Source organism: Catharus ustulatus, chromosome 2 (genome assembly GCF_009819885.2).
Source record: "Catharus ustulatus isolate bCatUst1 chromosome 2, bCatUst1.pri.v2, whole genome shotgun sequence".
Classification (NCBI taxonomy): domain Eukaryota; kingdom Metazoa; phylum Chordata; class Aves; order Passeriformes; family Turdidae; genus Catharus; species Catharus ustulatus.
The window spans coordinates 94,485,804-94,506,764 of NC_046222.1; the positions used below are offsets into that span (position 1 = coordinate 94,485,804).

At 38.8% G+C, this 20,961-nt stretch overlaps 1 protein-coding gene across 7 annotated transcripts; it reads left to right on the forward strand.

Moving 5' to 3' along the window:
• Window positions 1-280: 280 nt before the first annotated feature.
• On the forward strand, window positions 281-19,712 carry IL1R1 (interleukin 1 receptor type 1). 7 transcript variants are annotated; one of them, XM_033052919.1, is made up of 15 exons: window positions 281-372; window positions 1,626-1,707; window positions 2,513-2,782; window positions 3,826-3,968; window positions 5,633-5,867; window positions 7,437-7,626; window positions 8,579-8,753; window positions 9,899-9,964; window positions 12,563-12,683; window positions 13,973-14,118; window positions 14,662-14,805; window positions 15,845-16,009; window positions 16,753-17,659; window positions 18,524-18,786; window positions 19,430-19,712. In XM_033052919.1, the coding sequence occupies exons 4-13, from the start codon at window positions 3,878-3,880 to the stop codon at window positions 17,127-17,129; spliced, it is 1,710 nt and encodes a 569-aa protein (XP_032908810.1). In that variant the 5' UTR covers window positions 281-372; window positions 1,626-1,707; window positions 2,513-2,782; window positions 3,826-3,877; the 3' UTR covers window positions 17,130-17,659; window positions 18,524-18,786; window positions 19,430-19,712. The 7 variants fall into 7 exon arrangements, with proteins under 7 accessions (XP_032908810.1, XP_032908811.1, XP_032908809.1 ...); XM_033052920.1 differs by having other exon boundaries at window positions 1,626-1,734; window positions 18,524-19,712; XM_033052918.1 differs by having other exon boundaries at window positions 18,524-19,712.
• Window positions 19,713-20,961: the final 1,249 nt, after the last annotated feature.

Consider the following 20,961-nt stretch of genomic DNA (forward strand, 5'->3'; position numbering starts at 1 on the left):
GCAGGGCTGGCCGGCTCCCAGGGGCCATTCACCGCACCGGACCCCGTCCACCGAGCCTGGCCGGGGCGGGCCTGGGGTGGCCCGGGAGCAGTCCGGGGGGGGCCCGGGAGCAGTCCGGGGGCGGTCCGGGGGCGGTCCGGGGGCGGTTCGGGAGCGGTCCGGGGGCGGTTCGGGGGCGGTCCGGGAGCGGTCCGGGGGCGGTTCGGGGGCGGTCCGAGGGCGGTCCGGGGGCGATCCGGGGGCGGTCCGAGAGAGGTCCGGGGGCGATTCGGGGGCGGTGGCCTTGCCTGCCTGCCGGCCGGGGCGGGGAGCGCTGCTCGCTCGCCCCTCGACGTGGGATGGGCCGGGGCAGCCGTCGGGGAGCGCAGGGAGGTGAGCACGGGAGGTGGGCGCTGGCTGTGGGGACAGTGCCTCACTCCGTCCCTGGGCTGGGCTGGGCTCCGCTCCGCTTCCACCGCCGCCTGCGTGACCGGAGCAGAGGGGAGGAGGCTGGGCTGAGGGCTGCAGGTGGGGGCGGCTGGGCTTCTCCTTCCCCGCGTGTCTCCTGCCGCGCCGGGGCCCGCTTGCCTTCCTTGGCTGCGTGGGGAGCGGGGCCAGGGCGGTCGGGGTGCCCTGAAGTGAGGCCAGGTGAGGCTGCAGTGCTGACCAGAAAACCAGCACCGAACCCTTGGGTTTGTTGCTTTCAACTGTGTTTTGAGGCCGCGTATGTTTCTGCTGAGTGTGTTGGCACATTCTCCCAGTCTTTGTGGCTGCTGGGTTTCTCAGCTTTTATGGCCCCAAATAGCTTCCGTGGAAGTAATCTTTTATTTTGCGTGTGTGTCTGCTTCCTCGTTGTGTATCGGATTGTACAGGCTCAGGTAGGAAGTACGATGGACAAAAGAAGGCTGTGGAAGTGCTAACGCTGCCACATTTTTTAAAGTACTTGTAACAGGAAGCGGGATAATGCTTGGCGTAAATCTTCTTGACCTGGTAAAACACTACAAAAACTATTTCTCTATTTATTTATTGCATAACGATGGTCAGGCAGGGGCTCTTTATTAACTGCTTGTGTGACAAGAGCAAGATTTTGGGTGAAAAAGATGCCTGTATCAAACCCAGGAAGGAGCTGCTGCTCTGACAGTCCCAGACCTGTGCTGGTCACAGTCTTGATGGTGCTTGGCAGCAGCCTGGGGAGCCACAGCTTGGTAGGAGAGATCCATTAAGATCATCACCGACCTGAATCAAGGCTCTGGTGTGCTTCCAGCAGCAGCTTTTAGGTTTGTAGTGTTTTGTTCAGGGACTCAAGCAAGCTTCTGGATGTGTTTTGTTTTTCTTCTTCAGGAATTCAGCATCGTGCACTTATTTGACTTGGACCATGTGGACATGTTTAGATGCTTAAAAACAAGCTAAAAAGTCTTGCACAAAAGTTTTAGAATGCAGAATCCTTAATTCAGATATTTTTAAATCACATATTTTATGAGAAATGAGAAACTCCTATTAGTATTTTTTTTTTGTATTACTGATTTCCTCTCTCCTCCTGAGATTAAGACATTATTTTTTTAATACTTTACATTACTGCTTTTTGATAAATATAGAGAATAAAAATAAAAAATGTGCCACATTAAAGTTCTTATTCATATTGACAGGTATCAGGAGATAAAATGACCTAGAAGAGTATTCAAAGCATGGACTGTGAAAGGAACTCCTTCCACCTGATACTGAAAGAAGGTGCTGTTTTAAATTTTTTGAATATTGGTAAGGCTGCTCTTCTCTCTGTGGTTTGGCTACACGCATTTCCAGTTTGATGTGGAACAGAATGAATAGGAAGCACTTCACTGTTGAAGAGTCAACCAATGGTGGCCAGTTAGGTACACCTACAGATGCTGTTTTTGTTTCCTTCCTGCTATTCTTTGTTAAAAGTTGGGGCAGTTACCTGGACTTGAAGAAGTACAATTTCTTAAAGTTCAGATTTAGAACAGTTAGTACTTTCTCAAAGTTGAACTGGAATTTAGCTCACAAAGATCTAACTGTTACAGGCTTCTTTGTTAATACTCTTTGACTGGTTTTCGATGTAGCTTCACCAGAATGCCCTGCATAATGGGTTTGTCTTAAAGATACACCTTTTCTGTAGTTCTGCAGCTTGCAAGATTGTCTAGAAAAGAGACATAAGGACTAAAGTTTGTGGTCATTCTGTCAATGTCAGAATGCCCTTATTATAGTGCTAATTCTTATCTTGCCCTAAATTTAAGTGTTTGTTCCCTTCTAGTCATTTAACCTGTTTTACAAAGTTGCTTGACTCATGTGTAACATAGTATTGTTTTTGACAGAAACTTCTTTTCCCCAAAATATTTGTTAGAATTCTTGGTTAGTCTCTACTGCAAGTTTTGTTGCTCTTTTAAGTCATTTCTCTAATGTACAGGGGGATGCTTTTGCTTTTACATTTAGGATGTCTGCAGAAAATTTAGTTTTGTATGTGTATGTCCAAATGATATGTTTTGTAAAATCTTTTTTTCCTTTTCTCTGCTTTTTGTAGGTAAACTGAAACTCTAAAAATGATGACCTGCTCATTGGCCAGTTACAAGAAAAATGCATATAAGGCAGCTAAATAAGGACTGTGGTATCAGGGTTTCATCAGATAAACTGTCCAAAAGAACTACTTACCTGGAGACTGTTATATTAAATTGTTGAGCTCTGCACTGTGTTACCCTCCCTATTACCCCAGCACTTCTGCATATGAAATGCTTCAAAAGAAGGAACTGCTGTGGTTTATTTATGACTGAAGTGAATTACATTGGATATAAAAGTAAGTCACAGCTTACTTTTTCATGGAATACCTTATCTTCTTCCTGTCATTTGTAGCTGGGTAGAAGGCGAATATTAACTAGGACCTGCGCAATAAATGTTTTGCAATGGACTGCTACATGTGAAACCAGCTTGCTTTAGAGATAGGCAGCAGCGTGCGAAGTAATTAAAAGCTGAGGAAAGGTAAGGCCACTGAATGCAGATCTTAGCCTACAATGAGCTATCAGAAGGGGAAGAATTTAATTGTTTGCCAGCTGGTTGACAGTAGAAAGATTGGGGAGATCTCTGATGACACCTTACGAAAAAATTGCTGGTGAATCTGAGAGGGAAGCAGGACTTGGTTAAGGTTCAGAGTTTCATTGAAGCCACTTGTGGGCTATGAGGGCAGTGGATGTGTGTTCAGTCATGTCTTTGGAGAAAACTGAAAAAAAGACCTGAGGTGTGAATTGAAACTAAAATTCTTGGACAATTTTTTTTTGTGTCTGACCGCAGAAATTCATATTAGCTGTGGTTTCCACAGACATTTGACTTTAGATGCCAATTTTAAGTGGCAGATGACATTGGAGTTACAGTATGCTTGCCCTTCTGCAAAGAACTGCAAGTTACTGCTCTCAAAAGATGCCTCAGCTGTAAAAGAACAGTTCAAAGAAGGAAAACTCATATATCCCCGTGATTGTGTCTTGTAAGCATTTGGAAAGAAGAGTAGCTTAATCAAGCTTGCTTTTTAAAATGTGCAGTATAGCTTAAATCACTATGCTAGCATAATTTGTCTGTGCTTGAGGGTTGTGGGTTTGGGTTTTTTTTGTTTGTTTGTTTTGTTTAACTATGCTGGTAAAAGAATATTACACTTATGCAAGAGTTGCTCCATTAGGATAGTTCTAGTTCCAGGAAAAGTTCTAGTTGAAAGCTGAAAACTGAGCAGCTGCTTGTGAAGGCCAAGAGTTGCTGTAGTTGAAATCCTCAGTGACTAAATTGCCAAATCCATGTTTTCCCTCCCCAAGATGACTAGTGTTTCTTCTGATTTTTAAATTTTTTTTTCTTAAGGAGAAATGCAGGGTGCAGAGGGCCGTGCAGCTTGAACAGTCTTACTACACCAATGGAAAAAACTTCTGGTTTGCACCAAAATATGACATCTATATTTTTGCTCATTGGTCATCTCATTGTAGTGATACCTCTCTTCAGTGCTGGTAGGTGAAATACTTTGTTGAAATTACCATTTTAAAAAAGAAAATCTGAAAGAGATGAGTTGTGTGTATTTAGTAGGAAAGTTACTGAGAACTAGTAGTGAGTTTGAGGTTTGTTTTTGCTTTAGCATATTGATGATAGCTGAATGCCTCTGCTGAATTCAAATTGCACTAGCGATGCCATACAAAGGGAGATAATTTTATTTTAAAATCTAGGCACATAAATTTAGGTCTCTGAGGCTTGGATTAGTCTCTCCATGTTTCTTATGAAGAAATCCCAAAATGATTAGCTTCCTTAAGTTAGCTAGAGAGTGCCTTCTTTGAGACATTCTGTATGTCTAGTCCTGAAGGCAGTAGGGCTGAGTTTACTTAACAATTAAATTAGTAATATTTTTAATGATAGGTCTAGTGTTTCACTTAAGTTTAGGACTATATAAGTTAATTATTGCTACTCTTGGCATAAGCAGTCTTAATATTAATGTCTCTGAATTAGATTGAGCTATATGGAGACCTGTGTGGAAGTCTTTAAATGGGAAGGTGGTGATATTAGAAAGATTAATGAAGATTTTATTTATTTTGACATGGAATATGTTAACTTTGTACAGCCATTCAGCAAGATTTGTAAAATCAGTTCAACCAGATGTTTAGCTCTTTCATAAAAATTCAATGTTAGACATAAAATCACATAATGGTTTGCATTGGAAGGGTTCTTAAAGATCATCAGTCACCTGTCCACCCCTCTACCATGAGCAGGGACACCTTTCACTAGACCAGATTCTCGAAGTCCCATTCAACCTGGCCTGAAACACTTCCAGGGATGGGGAGTCCCCAGCTTCTCTGAACAAATGTATGCAAAAGCTTGAAAGTTTTACAATCTGCTTTATAGCCAAATGGTCAGCTCTGCTTGTGCTACCGTAGTATTCTCCTGTAAGGTTTGTTTGCATATTTTTTTCAATATCTGTCTTTTTTCTCTTTTTTTTGTCTGATGTTGAAAGAAATGCTTGCTAGGCTGCATGATTGTGTCCGGTCAACTTGTCACACAGGCATAATTATAAAAACTATGTTTACATTGGCCTTTTCTGTGATGTTCTGAATAAATGGGTTTCTGTTTAAAGGTGCAAATGTAGGAAGGAAATAATAAAGTTAAGACTTATTAATATAAATACTTTTTCTCTCCAATTTTTTTTCCCTGATTTGTGTTTGGCCCCCCAGTCAAAGTAGCAGAATACTATCAGGAGCTCTGCACTGCTGCTGTTTGCACTGTGCTTTACATAGATAGTATTTAAGAATCTGGCAGTTCTGCAAAGGTACTAGCATGGTTAAATAGCAAAGACATGACAGGTAAGTTGGAAGGCTTGGAGTTGCCTGATGAATCCTATGGATCTTTTTACACTCTGCAATGAGGCTGTTTGACTTGCATGTGCTTGTTCCTGTCTACCTTAACAGAGGGAAGTTAGGTCTTAAGCTTGTAAAATATGTGTTCATGTTCTCAACAAGAAGGTGATAACAAACAAAAAATAATAGCCTTGTGATGTTTTAATGGTTAATTGTAACAGAAAGTTTTTCTAATTTTGTGTAACTTGGAATGGGTATTAATACTTCTTAAACATAAAAGTACACAGATTAAAAGCACTGATAATTTTTTTCTTTTTTTTTTTTTTTTTTAGCAGAAGGGTGTATTATTTGTGATTACTTTGTGCTTGTTGGAGAGCCTACAGCTATTACTTGCCCAATAATTACATTGCCAGTGCTTCACTCTGATTACAATTTGACATGGTATAAAAATGGTAGTGCTACACCAGTGACCACAGAGAGAGATGCCAGGATCCACCAGCGAGAGGGCTTACTCTGGTTTATTCCTGCAATGCTGGAAGATTCTGGAATTTATGAATGCAATGTAAGGTAAGGAAGAAAGGAAACAAGTGGATTGCTAGTGCTTGCAAGTGTGATAATTAATTTGTGGAACTTGAGTGTACAAAACTTGTTTTAGCTAGAATGTTTAGATCAGTTTAAAAGCAATGTTTGGATCATGCTTTTTGTTTCTGCATGATGCCTGTGTTTCTCTGCTATTCCACACATTTTGCACTGCAAACAAATGCTCTCTTTGTCTTAAAGCATGACCATACTAAAAATGGTCTGTGGGGGTGGTTGTTGGCGTTGTTTGTTTTGGATGAAGTGTAAGGTCACAGGAAAATGCCTTAACTTCTTTGGCTTTTCCTGTTGTGGCAATTTCTAAAATTGCTGTTTGGTACTGACAGAACTGAAGAGCACTGGTTTCTTTGTAGGACAAGGTTAAATGTAAGAAGATTCTAAGATGAGCAAACTGTGCAGTTTAATCACCACATGGACTTTCTTGAGAGCTTAACAACTTTCTGGAAGTCTTACTAGAAATATACAAGTTAAAAGGCTGGAAACAGTTTTTATGACTAATTTTAAAATATTACCATGTGTTACTGGTCAAAAAAGAGAACACATTAAAAGAGCAAAGCAGTATGCTAGACAGCTTTAGAGAATGAAAATAATGTGTCTCTAGTACTACTCAAATTATCTGTGCACAGAGAACCAAAAAGGAACAGATTATTTGAAAATAATCTATGTCTAGCTTTTTTAGTACTTTAAAGATCTTGCTAGATCAATAGCTAAGATTAGTGCACTGGACTTCGCTACTTAGGTCACTAAATCTTTTTAACAATGGTTGAAATTCACCATGTGCTGAACAGGAAATTAATTTTGGGAAGACATTCATAAAATGTTCCGTTCCTCATGGTGTTGCCACAACACACTGAGAACAGCCAATACAGGCTTTTCAGGTGGCCCTAAATTTGTTTTAGTAGTGTGTAGTCGTGTGTACTGGTGTGCATAGAGTACACCGGTTATGCTGGAGGGGTTTGGGTGATGAATGCAGTAACAATGGTCAGCAAAAACTTCCAATGTCACAGGCATGTTCCTTCACTGGACTTTACCATGAAACCAAAACTGGAAGTCAGAATAATGTAATAATGTGTAATCCTTTCAAAGCTACCCAGCTGCATAATTTTAATTTAGCCTTTCCTGCTGTGGTTTTAGTTATTTGAGGTATCAGATGTGTTCCTGTGGGCACCTCACATCCTTGGCTTACCTAATATCAGCAGAACAAAAAACTTACTAAGGTTCAGTCATATTAACTGTAAGCAACATTTTGTACATCAGACACTTAAGCCTTAACTACAGCTCTGATAAGTCCTGACATCCTGTCTCATGTGTCCAGAGCAAACTTCATTTCTGCCCACAGCACAAACTCAGAGTTTATTCCCATCCCTTCACCTGGAAGAAGGGCTGAGAGGCTGAGGATGGTGTTTACAAATAAAGGAAATATAGCAGGGGTGTTGTAGAGGCAAGGCTGGTGGAGATGCTGAAGTCCTTCTCCCTGACTTGCTGAAAATAATGAATCTTACTGTTAATGACCTGACTTGTTTGCTGTTCTAATTACAGGAGTCTTAACCACTCTAACAAAAAAACTATAAACTTAACAGTTTTTAAGAATGATAATGGTTTGTGTTTTAATGGAAGAATGAAGTTTGAACAAAAAGTGACGAGCACGAATACTGGAAAGATTATATGTCCTGATCTAGAACAATTTAAAGATGAAGACAATAATCAGCCTGAAGTACATTGGTATAAGGTACTGAACATGTGTATTTCATATATACAGGGTACAAAATCTGTTATTTAAAATGTCTTATGAAGTAACTGTGAAAAGCAACTTTTAGAAGGAAAGGTTTATTTTCTCTACAGCTTGAGTAAGGCACGAATGTGCATAAGATTTGTGAAATTTTGGTTTACCCTTTTAATTTTTATATAGATAATAACTTTTAAAACTTGTATGTTTCTGTAAATAGAAGGCTTTGCATAATTATTTCAGTTTCTCAGAATATTAGGGATTGTTGACCATGCTGTAGTGTTCTTATGCTGCTTGCTTTGGTTCTATGAAAATGCTCTTTAGACTGTGCAAGTTTGAAAACATGTATTTTATCTGTGTTAAGGTAAAATTCCAAACAGTTCAACTCCTAATTCTGATGCTGGTAATAAAGCAGGTTACATGGACCTATACATGTTAAATAACTTTGGTGTAACACCTATACATCTTTTTGAGGTGAAGAGATTCTCAGCTACTTGTAGGTCAAGGAAGAGAGGGAAGCTTTTTTCCCTGAACGTGCATTGCCAGAGAAATGGGGATACACCCAAATAGCACAAGGCACTGCTACAGCAGCTGTTTCATCACAGAGAAGTAAGGGTGCAGGCATGTATTCTCATACTCTGCTTCATGTGTAATGACTTCTACTACACCTGAGACAGAAAACTGTCAAGCTATAAATGAAGGCTGTGAACTAAAGCACAGTGTTTGAAAATGTAAAATGTTGGCTGTAGTGATTTATATTTTTTTAAGGAAGTGCAAATGGAGCAAGGTATCATCAGACTTTGCTAGACTGTAGTGATGCTTGAAAAGAATCCACATCACAATTTTCAAAGAAATCAGTGTTTGCCAAATATTTTAATGATCAATAGAGTACAGTAACTGATTTGTCAGATTGTTTTAGTTCCCTTTAAGTCACAGGTACCTTTGGTGTGTTTAGGAGTGTAAACCTGGATTTCTTGAAGACAAGCGACTTCTTTTGGCCGAGGGTGAAAATTCTGTCTTGATTCGTAATGTCACTGTGCAAGACAGAGGAAACTACACATGCCATATGGTATACACATATATGGGAAAACAATATAATGTTTCAAGAACCATAAGTCTAGAGGTTAAAGGTGAGTGCATGAGGTTATTCTCTTTTTCACTCTGATTTAAACATTTTTATGTAGGCATAAGATATTTGGCATCTTGCTTTTCAGCTCTGTGAAATTAGAGTTCTAAGTTTTCTTTAATTTATTCCTGAACATAAAATTGAAAGGCAGTGAGGCATGTTGCTACCATTGAGCATTGCTTTTGAGGAAGAATTGTCATGGGGAAATGAGTAATGCAGGGTTAGGAATGGGAATTAGAAGAAGGTGGTAGTTCCTGGAGTGGAAGTAGTGCTTTTGCCAAAACAAATAGTGCACCATTAAAGTAAATAAACTTATAAATAGAAGATTTTTTCTGAGACTATCACAGCAAGTGACCTGCTTGAAGCCTGTTGGTGAACTTGCTTCTCTGTTGATGGGAAAGGAGATGTGACAAGCTGTATAAACAATATAAAGTTAATAAATCTTCCCTCTGGAAAGGATTGACTTACTGTCGGCACTTGGTTGTGCTTTTCTGCTGTCTCACTTTGCTGGTAGTGTCACTTATTGCTCTTACCATTGTGATTGTGTCTTTGTGGGCAATGTTGCTTGGTGACCTTACATAATAGTCCTATCAGAATAGTTAGCTGGAGACAGCAGGTCCATCTTTTTAGGTTAAACCAAAATTCTGGCTTTATATAGGTGATATAAGAACAGTGGGTTGTTGGCAATCAATCTATACATTATGCAGAATGATACAATTCCAGCCCAGTTTAAGTATGTGTTTGTTTAAACTTTTACTTAAAAAAATATTCTCTTCATCTAGGAGGTCGTTGGTACAACCACTTTTCCTTACCCATCTCTGAAATAGTTAACTGCATTTTTTGGTTTTGCCTTTGTTTTCTGGTTTTGTGTCACTTTCATATATGCTGCCAGTAAATTTGAGATTTTTTTTAAAGCATTTTAAAGGTATTTTTTCTTTGTTAACTTGGGAGCTAAAATAGAATAACTTGGAGAGAGTAGAGCAAATATGGGACATTTCTATAGTAAATTTGAAACTTGTAGTAATTATGACACTACGATAATACCAAATGATAAAACCAAACTCACTGTAAAACCAAAACTATTGTCAGTTGAACTAAGTTGTGGATCTTTTCATGCCTGAAGGTTTTATTTTTCTTTGTTTCGGTTAGAAAAACCTCTGCAGATGCAACCAGAGTTTATTTATCCAAGGAACAATACAATTGAAGTAGAACTTGGTAAGTAGTGACTATTTAAGAAATCATTAAGTGAAACAAATAAACTCCTGGTCTTTGTGAAATTATATGTGAACAATTCCAGACTTCAGCAAGACTGGGAGATAAGCATATGGATTGAGAATATCTGGAAGATGGAGGATAGATAATAGAACGTGATTCCCACAAGTAATTTGTAGGGGGAAGTAACTGTGCCTGAGATTGGAATCTCTTGACCAGCAGTGTTGTGCAGGATGTACCTATTTATTTTTTGCTTATTTATTTCTTTATATTCTATTATTACCATCTGTCCTTTTTACCACTTCTTGGTGTTTGTGTCAGGATGTATCCTCAGTAGTTGTGGAAATATGGTTTATGTACACATAGCATGTTAGGATAGTTAGTAGTTGACCAGTTCAGTATCTCTTTCTCTTCTTGGATGTTTCCTGTCTCCCTTCCGTCTCTGCAGGCTGGATTTTATTCCTTGTTTTAGGGTAATACAAATTTTCAATACTGAACTTTTGTGAAACAGCTGCTAGTTGATGCATATCCCAGGTACTGTTTATCTTGGAAATTTCTGAAGTAAGAGGTTCTGGGTGTAAAGAATAGCTTCTTCACAGGGAGGACAGTTGGACAGTGTGGGAGGCTGCCCAGAAAAGTTGTGCAGTCTGTCTTTAGACAGTCTTTTAGAACCTGACTGAATACATCTCTGAGCAGCCTGGTCTGACCTCAGAATCAGGCCATACTTTGAGCAGGAAACTGGATTGAAGACTTCTCTTTTAGCCTCAGTTATTCTGTAATTCTCTGGGCCAAGTATATGATATTGCAGTCTTTTCCTAAGCAAAGTTGCATGTGTTTAAAGTGTGCCACATATCGGACAGAGTTGTGTTCCACTGACAAACTCTGGAAGAATGAGATTGGAGCTGCTTGAACTGTTTTTTTTAAAAAAAAATTGTACCAAAGGGGTGGTTTCAAACAAAATATTTGATTTAGAAGGGCATTACTGATTTTGGAGAAGTGTGATTGGCTATTTACTAGAATTTCCTAGTACAGGAAACAGTTTTGTAATGTTCTGAGGAATTAGATCATTAGAGAAACTCTGAGCAAAGGTTGCATTTGGACTCTGACACTACCTGGGAGGTCAGGCCAGAGCATTTAATTATTCCAGGGGCTACCTGTGGCTCTCAGCCTGTCATTAAGACTGTTATGGGACAGTTTGTTTAGATTCTTTTGTTTTAAAATGACATTGCTATTCGATTATTCAATTACTCAATATTCTCTGTCCAGTACCTTCAATGGGGTCCTGGGGGGAAAGAATAAATCCTCCTACATGTCTGACTGTGGGGCAGAATCTCTAAGCAGCTGCATGAACACCTGTATGGAAACACCTGTGTGATTTTTGAATGAGAAGTGGCAGAAGAAGGTGGTGTAGAAACTTAACAGTACATTCATGAATGTATGGACATGGAGAGCTATACACTAAGGGGTTTTGGGTTTTTTTTCTTTTTTTTAATAATTGGGCAATGCACTAAATCACATCTTTAAAAAATTTAATTGTGGTGGAAGGATGTGAGGGAAGATCTTGGGGAGCACCTCTGATTTCTGTGTGAACTCTTGGTCAAGTAACTGCTTTCCATGTGAGCTAAAGGTTTATTCCATACTTTTGTTAGAGACCATCCCTTGGTGGAAGCATCTAGATCTGATATGGTTCTAGGAAATGAAAGACTAAGATCTTTACATAGGCCAGCTGAGAGAGCCCACCTTCTCCTATCAAATCATAACTTCCATGGGTAAAATACAGAAGGAAAGGAATTCAAAAAAGCTGCTTACTTTCCTGTACATGGAGCTTACTGAGGTACATTGGCAATAAATATATTTTGCAAATTGGCTTGCTTATAGTACTGAGGTGTTCTGTAAGATCTGGACTCTTGGTCGCAAAGGAGCTGAGTGACAGGTGAGCTTGCTCTGGAAATAAAGTGTGATAATATTCAGAAACCATCTCAGTGGACACTGTTGGCCAAAAAACCCTGATTTGAAGTAAAGATATGCATGGTCACTAAGAATGAGATTCAGCTCCCAGATGTAGTTGTCTGCACATGGGTATGTGCACATGATCAGAGGGGCTCAATTCATTTGCTTACACATTGAGTGCTGTTTTGGGTGGTCTGGCTGTCTGGCAGTGTGGTGTTTTTGAAGATCTGGAGTCCTGTCTGACAACTCCACATGACTACCTTGGATGCAGGAGAGCATCTTGAATGTCACCATAGGTGTACATGCAACTCATTTGAGCCCTGGAGATCTTTCCATGGAATCTGGAGAGTAATTCAGTTAAGGTATCTATTTGAATGTGTGTGAACTTCAGCAGAGATGAACTCTGTTGCTAGCTTAGACACCTAGCTTGTATGTAGATACGAACATTTAGACATGTACATTTAGGGTGGAATTTATATCCAGATCATAGACACTCAATTTTGGAATACAAATGGATGAGTTTTAAGGACTTTGCTTTTCATAAGGTAAGGAGGTTTCTTTTATATTCCTTTTATTCCCAGCTGTTCCCTCATCACTTGACTTGGCTCCTATTACAAGACCTTCAGTTACCATGTCTACTTTTTTTTGTAGGCTCTCATGTAGTTATGGAATGTAACGTATCAAGTGGCATAAATGGCTTGATTCCATTCTGGCAAGTTAATGATGAGGATGTTGATATCTTTGATAAAACCTACAGGGAACAGTTTTATGAGTAAGTATCCTTATACCCTGAATTTGTAGTGCATATGTAGATGAGGTAATCTGCAGTAATTTACAGTGAATTCACTATAAAGTAGACTACTAGTCAAATGCCACTAGTCATTGAAAGGCCAATTAGAAGTCTGTATCAAACACAGAATATTCTTATTGCTTGGTTTTAAAAGAATAACATTTTATTATAGATACTGTGTTGATACAAATGGAATGAAGCAATCATGTAGATTTTTATAATGCTATTGCAAAATACAATTTTGTAATACTTACTTATGCATTTTTTTCATGATTTTTTTACTAGTACATTAAAGCCTGTCCTTTGTCATTAATATGGGAAGGATAGATTATTCCAAAATAAAAAGTCACCCAACTTATTTTTACTTGTGAAAATGGTCTTTTTTATAGTACAGACATAGCTGCTAATCCTCAAGAACACAAAGCAGAAACTTGTTGCAGGACATTTAGGTTCCAATGTCTGACTATTCTGAAGTAAAAAAGTGTTCAGGTGGAATTTAAGATGGGAAAGGGATTAATTTTGTGTTCATAGCCTCTTGTCCAGTCAGTGGGCACTACTGAAAGAAGCCTGGCTCCCTCTTCTCCACTCCTTCTTCCTATCAGGTGTTTGCACACATTGATGAGATCCATCCCCTGCCCCCGAGCATTCTCCCTGCTCTCCTGTATGATGGGTGCTCCAATTCCTTACCTGTCACATCACTGCACATGACTTGCTCCAGCAAATTCATCCATCTCTTGTATTAGGCAGCCCAAAACCAGCCCCAGTACTCCAGGTGTGACCTCACCAGTGCTGAGCAGAGGTGAAGGATTATTTCCCTTAACCTTCTGGCAGTCTATTTCCTAATGCAGTCTAGGATGCCTGGGATCTGGTTATTTCTCCTCATATGCAGGATTTGTGTTTTGCTTTGAACTTCATGGGGTGTTTTTTCATTTGTCCATCCTGTCAAGGTTCCTATGGATGCTGCATGTTGTAACAGACATCCCTTTGAATTTTGTGTCACCTGCAAAACTGCTAATGGTGTACTCTGTCCACTTCTGGGGAAAAAGCCCAACAAACCTAACCCAAAAAAACCCTAAAACAACTAAGCCCAGTATGTTTTTAGTTCATGAAATTTTTGGTTACAGGGGTGTATTTACCGTGCTTCACTGGCTTCTTTATAGAGATAAAAAAATGAATGTTTTTGTATTTTTGGATAGATGAATCTGTCTTATATTCAGCATAGATATTCAGATATGTACAGATGTTTCCCTTTTACCTTTTGTTATTGACAGAGAGGGGTTGCCTCATGGACTTGCTTTATCTGGAACAAAATTTAACATTTCAAAAGTGAAAGTAAAGGACTATGCTCATAAATTCTTCTGCCACTTCATATATGGTTCTCAAGAATTTACAGCCTACATCAAATTGGAACGCCCAGGTAAGAGATCTCTTCTTGATAAAATGATCATTGACTTAATTCTCAGTTTACTTCTCAGAAGTTCTGTAATGCATTGAGTAAAAGGTGCAGTTTGTGGAGGGTGTTTGTTCTAAGGACAGTAAATGAGTAGGTTCATTGACAGGTCATTGAAGGGGCAGAGACAATGGAAATCTAGTTGGTCTGGGGAGATTAGCAGGTCAGGAAATCACCTCCCCACCTTTGACTTCCTTGCTTTTGACTGATTGTACAAGAATTCTCACTCTGCTGCTCTGCTGGGTTATATGTCAATATTTTATTTTAATGTTTCAGCTGAAGAGTAGCCTCATTTACCATATTGTGTTTTTTCTCTGAAAGATAAAAGTAGGCTTATCAGATAAGAGTAATGGCAGAAAGCATACATTAAACATTTTGTCCTGTTCTTTCACTCCTTTTAAAACAAAAATATTTTAATGATTAAACAATTTTGAACAATTCTTGTCTTTCTCCAGTTCTACTTTATAGTTGTACTTTATTTGTGTTCTTTCTTATTCTATGTTGCTGCAGCTCAAAACATTCAGGGATACTTAATTGGAGGAGGAGTTTCCTTGGTATTTTTAGTGTTTTTTACTCTCTTTATCTACAAGATCTTCAAAATTGATATTGTGCTTTGGTATCGAGACTCCTGCCATCCTTTCCTAGGGAAAAAAGGTATGTTTATGTAACAGTGTTGAGTGTTGTTTTGAACTTCCACCTTTACTTGCCAAGTAGCATGCTCCCAGGGATCATGACTGGTCTTCCTTGGGGTTTCAGAAAAGATAATACTGTTTTCAGGATGTTTAGAATTAGTTCAGATGACAAAAGCATCTAAAGGGGAAAAAAACCAGCAATTTTCCAGGAATCCAGAACTATCATTGCTTTTCCTGAAGACCCACCCCAGTGGTTTGAACGCTGTTCTGACAGAAGTTTTTTAGATTACTTTTAATTACTGTTGTTACAGAAAGCAATAATACATTAGAATTGTTAAGTGTTTTTTATTTTCTATAGATGAAACAGGAAAAATATAACTTCTTTTGTTTTCTATTTAAACACACGATTATTTTACTTTCTGCAAATTTTGCTTTCCTGGCATTAAAAAAAAAAGAAGTTGATAGGGATGTTATCTATGAGGGTAATTTCCAAACATCTGAGAGGAGATACTTTCTGTTTCTCTAGCCATGTATCTTCCAGAGGTCTTGATAGTCTCTTAGACTTTCTTGGAAGTCTTTTAAATGACATCTTTCTGAAGAGTTTGATCCAAAATATCTGAAACAGTCTGGATCTTGAAGTTTGACACTTTGTTTTTGTTCTCATATCTAATTGGTTGCTGTGGTTTTAAACTCCTGGTTGCAACATCAGCTATGAGTTATATGGCAACTGGAATTTTAAGTATCAGTTGTACCACTGTTTTTCAAATAATTAAATGATTATTTTTTTTTGTGTGTTCAAAAAAGAAAGTTACACCTTAATTTTGAATATTTCTTTTTCCTATTCCGATTCAGCATCCTGAATTCTAGAAGGCCTGATCCTACAAATATTTCAGGCTTTGTATAATCATACATACTTAGCTAATATGTCAGGATTAGGACCTAACAGTGATTCAAGTAAGGGAAAAACCCCCAGAGTTTAGAGATTTTGTTTGTTTGCTTGCTTGCTTGCTCGTGTATCTTTAGAATTCATTTTCATAGAAATTCTATTGCTCACTCCTTAGCTTCAGATGAGAAGATCTATGATGCTTATGTTCTGTATCCAAAGAACAGAGAAAGCTGCTTGTATTCATCAGATATTTTTGCTCTGAAGATACTGCCAGAGGTCTTAGAAAGACAGTGTGGATATAACCTCTTCATACTTGGGAGAGATGATTTACCAGGAGAAGGTAAGTTAGTTGAAGACAAATTTGACTTTTCTTGTTGACCTGCAAATTCAGCTGAGAAATAGGCAGACAGTCAGATGGGATTCTAAGTACCTCTCATCATAAAATGAACTTTATTTTTTTCTTTTTTTTTTTTTTTTTTAACAGTTGAAGGATTTTGGTAGTGGTTTGAGAAGGAAGGTTTCCCTGAGAACCAGAATCTAAAGTGCTGCTAAATTTTTCCAGCTTAAAAAGATGCAATAGTCTGTTCTCAGGGTTTAGCCATGGGTTTTTTGTGTGATATTTACCATATTTCACTGTTTGTGAGTTAACTGATTGGAATGCCATTGATGGGGGGAATCTTTTTTTCTCTTCCACTTACATGTAACAAAACCAGTTGAGCATATCATAGCAGACCATTTAAGGTAAAAAGATCCTGTGGTTCTGAAACTTGGAGTTTTTTTGCCTTTGTACCTATGGTGGTAATAAAATGGCATTAGCAAGTTGATAGTTGGTAGCTCTTCTCTGTTCCTGCAAAAAAAGGATATAGACAAAGAATCTGATGGGGTCAGATTGTGTTGTATTGGCCAGATCGCTATGGTGGGCTAACCCAAGGTGACTGCTTGCATGCTCATATCCTCTCCCTATTTTGATGTAAAGTGTGTTGGCTTAAATATCAAACAGTTAATGAACCAGCTGCAGAATACTGGTAACAGAAAATAGCAATGTACAACCTTAATTTTGCAACCTTTTTTTTTTCTTTACAGCTGTGATCAGCGTTGCTGATGAAAAAATCCGTCAAAGTAGAAGAGTAATAATTGTTTTAGTACCAGAGCCCTCCTGTTACACCATTCTGGAAGATGAGTCTGAAAAGCAGCTAGCCATGCATAGTGCTCTTATCCAAGATGGCATTAAAGTAATTCTCATTGAACTTGATAAAATACAAGATTATGCAACCATGCCAGAATCCATCAGATACATTAAGCAAAAGCACGGGGCTATCCGATGGAAAGGAGACTTCTCAGAAAGGTCCCACTCAGCAAGTACCAGATTCTGGAAGAAAGTGCGCTACCAGATGCCATCCAGAAAAAGCGGCTCTTTATCAGAATTGCATTTATTACCAAAAGACTTGAATTTGCCTTAAATAACAAATGACAAACGACACTTATAGACTGGTTCAGTTCACACATTTGGTGATGGATTGACTGAAGGTCACATGTATCTGTTTTGTGCAATCTCATCCAAATTTACTGGAATGAAGGTACTACAGCTTTATCTACAGATGTCAATCTTTTTTTACTTCTGTCTGGATCAACAGAACACTTTGAAATATCATCAGTAGCATATGTAGGAAGTACACAAGTACTTTTCCAAGAATGATTCTGTGAAATTCCCTTGTACTAAAAATGAAAGGACAAAAAACTGTCAAAAAGTGAAACCAATGAAGAATTTTTTTTCCCTGCAATTAAAGTTTCAATATGAAGGGAATTACACTAATTATGGTTATGATACTACGTAATGGCTGGTGCCAGTAAATGTTAGTTTCTTTTTTTTTTTAAATGAAATGGCACAAACCTTTTCTTTGTTACAAATTTGTTATTTGCCTTGTTCAGTTTGAGGAAAGATAAATCCCCCTATGTTACTGCATCAGTGTGTTATCGTCCAGGAGAAAAGGTAAGAAATAATCCCAGCCCTCCAAAAGTGCTGTTGAACCTTTTGTTCATGTTGAAACTTAAATACTCTTCCCTGATATTTCTTACATTTGAAAGATCAATGCCATTTTTAGTCACTTGTCACATGCAGATGTAAAAATACCTTTGTAATCTGTCTCAAGTCAAAAATTAATCTCTGGAGAACTTTTTCTTTCCAGTTAAATGGCTTAATGTATTTATTTACCCAAGTGGAACAATTGGCTAATGGCACAGAGTCTGTCATGGGGGGTAAAGGATGATTGACTTCATCCACCTTACCTTAAGGACCATGACAAGGGGCAGAGAGAGAGAGAGATGCCCTGTGCTACCCCCTGCAGCTTTTTCTCCTTTTCCTCTGCTCTGATATGTAAGGAATCTGAGATGACTGTGCTGGAGGCTGCAGTCACAGCTTTCCAAACAAAAGGGAAAGGAAGTTGTGTAAAATGTTGAGTCCTTACTCCTTCATTTAAAAATATTTTTAATAGTATTTTGTATGCTCTAAATCTTAACTCTAAAGTTATATTTGACTTTTAGGCACTGATGCAGTTTGCAATGATTAATTCTTTTTTTAGGGGCAGAGAATTGATTTGATTGATTAAAAAAATAAATCAGACCTCCTTAATGCTATGTTTATAGCTATTAATTTTACAGAAACAGGAGATGAGAACCAAATTGCCCATTTAATTTCAGTCTATTCTTTAGGTTGTGAGATCTTGTATAGAAGAGCCTCAGGAACTGACTGTTAATGCTGCATGCAGCTCTGAATTTCTGTATCCTATCAGCTTCTTTCTTGCAGCACCTTTTGCTCTCCTCCCATTCAAACTCCAAACTATATTTTCTCTTGCAGCTCCCTTATCTTGAAACAAGCAACTTGCTTTTGTGTCCAACTCCATCACTTTCCAAGCTCTACTTGAAGGCTGTTGCTAACACAGTATTAGGCAGAAGATTTCCTTCTGGTATCTCCATTTGTTTATCTGAAAAAAAATCATGTTCTGCAACCTTCAGAATTCATCTATTCATTAACATACTCCAGTGTTGGCTTTTCTTTTTTCATGGCTCAAGCAATTTTCTTATGCCACCATACTCAACCAAACAAAACTGTTCTGGCTGGTAAGTGACAAAAACAGTGGAAGTAGGTTCTTCTTCTGCTTATGTTGCTTTGGCTTCCTCAGTGTGTGCTGGAAACTTGAAACAGTGGTTTTGAGAGACAGTCCCTTCTGAGCTTTTTGAGTTATGTGTGTGTTTACCCAGAATTGAATAAGAATATCTTCATTTCAAGAGGAGGGGGAAAAAGTGCATTTGAAATGTCAGACTAACTCAGACTGTTAGGGTACTGAAACGTTTTATTGATGAATGTCATGTATGTACAGACCTGTGCAAATGCTCATAGTCTTTTCTCATTTTGTGTTTTAGTCACAAGAGAAGTGTCAGGGGAGGATCAGTCCTAGTCATGAAGTACCACATTTACTTAGCTGTTCATGCAGTCTGCCTTTAAATATGGTGTGTGTTCAGTAGCAGCCTGTTGTAGGGTCAAAGAGCCTTGAGATCCATCTGAAATTACTGAAAACCATCTGAACAGGTCTAATTGTTCACTTTGATAGAAGAATCAAATAGGTCAGAAGCTGTATGGTTTGGTCACAAAACTCTGCTTTAAGAAGATCCCTGTATCAAATGTGAAGACCAGACTGGCATTATGGTATTTGTACTCTGAGAACTAGGGTGTAACACTGACTTTGTGCTTTCACCTTGACAGCTCACAGCATGCAGGCCAGCCAACAGAGTTGCAGTGACCTCAATCCTCCTAATTACTTCTGCTGACTGGAACAGATTGAAAGGAGAACTGCTGCTTGTTATCCCTAACTTTAAGAATGAAAGGTTATTTTACTGAGCCAAAATAGTATTTCTTTAAAAAAAATTGTTCATTTTGATATATTTATACAAATCATACTAAAGTTTTCATGTGTGTTATGTAAAGGCACTTTGAGGAAGAGTCCGTTTTAAGATTTAATAAAGGCACTACATATTTTTTTCATACAGCACTGCTGTTTATTTGCCCTCATTTCTCCACTAAAGCATGCTGAGAATGAACAATGGCAAGTGGCAGTTGTGACTCAGTGGCTTAATAAGACTGCTATAACAGATCTTCATTCAAGCTGCTGCCAGTCAGTCTGCACAAACCACCTCACCCTGCCTGGGCAAACAGAGGCTGTGAACTTGGCTCTCTCTGGTATTCTCCTTGCAGCAAGGTGAAGCTAGAGCAGCCCCAAGGCTGCTGCTTTGCTCTCTGGGACCAGCGTGGTGCTCAGCAGTGCCATACTGCGCAGCCTTCTGCTGTGGCTCCTCAGGAGCTGGGGAGATAACAGCTTTTGTACTCGTGTGTTTAAATATGCTAGGTTATTTGCTCTGCTTCACTTTCTAAATTGCATTTAAAAAGGACACCTTAATTTTTTGTCCATATAAACACACAGATGTAGGTGATAAAGTGATAGTTCTCTTGGCTAGAATGGCACTAGAAGCAAAGGTGGCTCAGTGCATCTGAAGAGCATCACTGAGTAACTTTCCCACACACGTGATGGACTGCTCCAGCTCTGCAGGGCTTATAGCAGGCTTCTCAGCACCTCGTGGGCAAAACCAGCAGTTAGCTATGATACACAAAGTGGGAAAAAAAAAGTTTTCAGAGATACTTTAATGTGAAAAGAATTGCTATTGTTAGCAGCAAAATTACTTTCTGCAGGAGTGTTATCGATTTTGAATTAAGCTATTTTTATTGTCTTAATTACTATTTGTATTGTTTTAATAATCAACTGTTACTGCATTTAGAAATTTAATCTGCCTAAAGACAGAGGGTTTCTTAGATTGAGAGGGGATCTTGTTCTGACTGATTGTGAGTCCCTAGAGGGCAGTCCTGGGCCACCTACTCTTAGGCAGCTGATGTTTGGGATATCCTTGGGCTAAAGACAACGACGATTTAAACTTTCTGGTAGGCTGGACAGTCTGTAGCAGCAACTTCAACATTTCTGAACAACACGTGGCTGCTGTGGTTTTTGAACAGCCAGTGGATTAAGCTTTTCTGGACAACATGTGGCAACAACAAATTAAACTTTTAGGAAGAGGAAGAAAGGAAGAAGGAGAGATAGAGAAAAGAAGATCTGAGTCAGCACCCAGAGCTCCAGCACTATTTCTGGTCGGGTTCCTGCAGACAGTGAGTGCAGGGATGATGGGTTCATACCCTGCCCCTCTCTGTTTTGCTGTTTATAAACCAATCCTTGCCCACGTGCATTTGTT

Bases quoted from the DNA above. Each gene is read 5' to 3' on its own strand.
- IL1R1 (XM_033052920.1), top strand. From the start codon at position 3,878: ATGGAAAAAACTTCTGGTTTGCACCAAAATATGACATCTATATTTTTG. The intron at 5,868-7,436 runs GTAAGGAAGAAA...TTCTAATTACAG, and splicing joins ATTTATGAATGCAATGTAAG to GAGTCTTAACCACTCTAACA. The intron at 12,684-13,972 runs GTAAGTATCCTT...TGTTATTGACAG, and splicing joins TACAGGGAACAGTTTTATGA to AGAGGGGTTGCCTCATGGAC.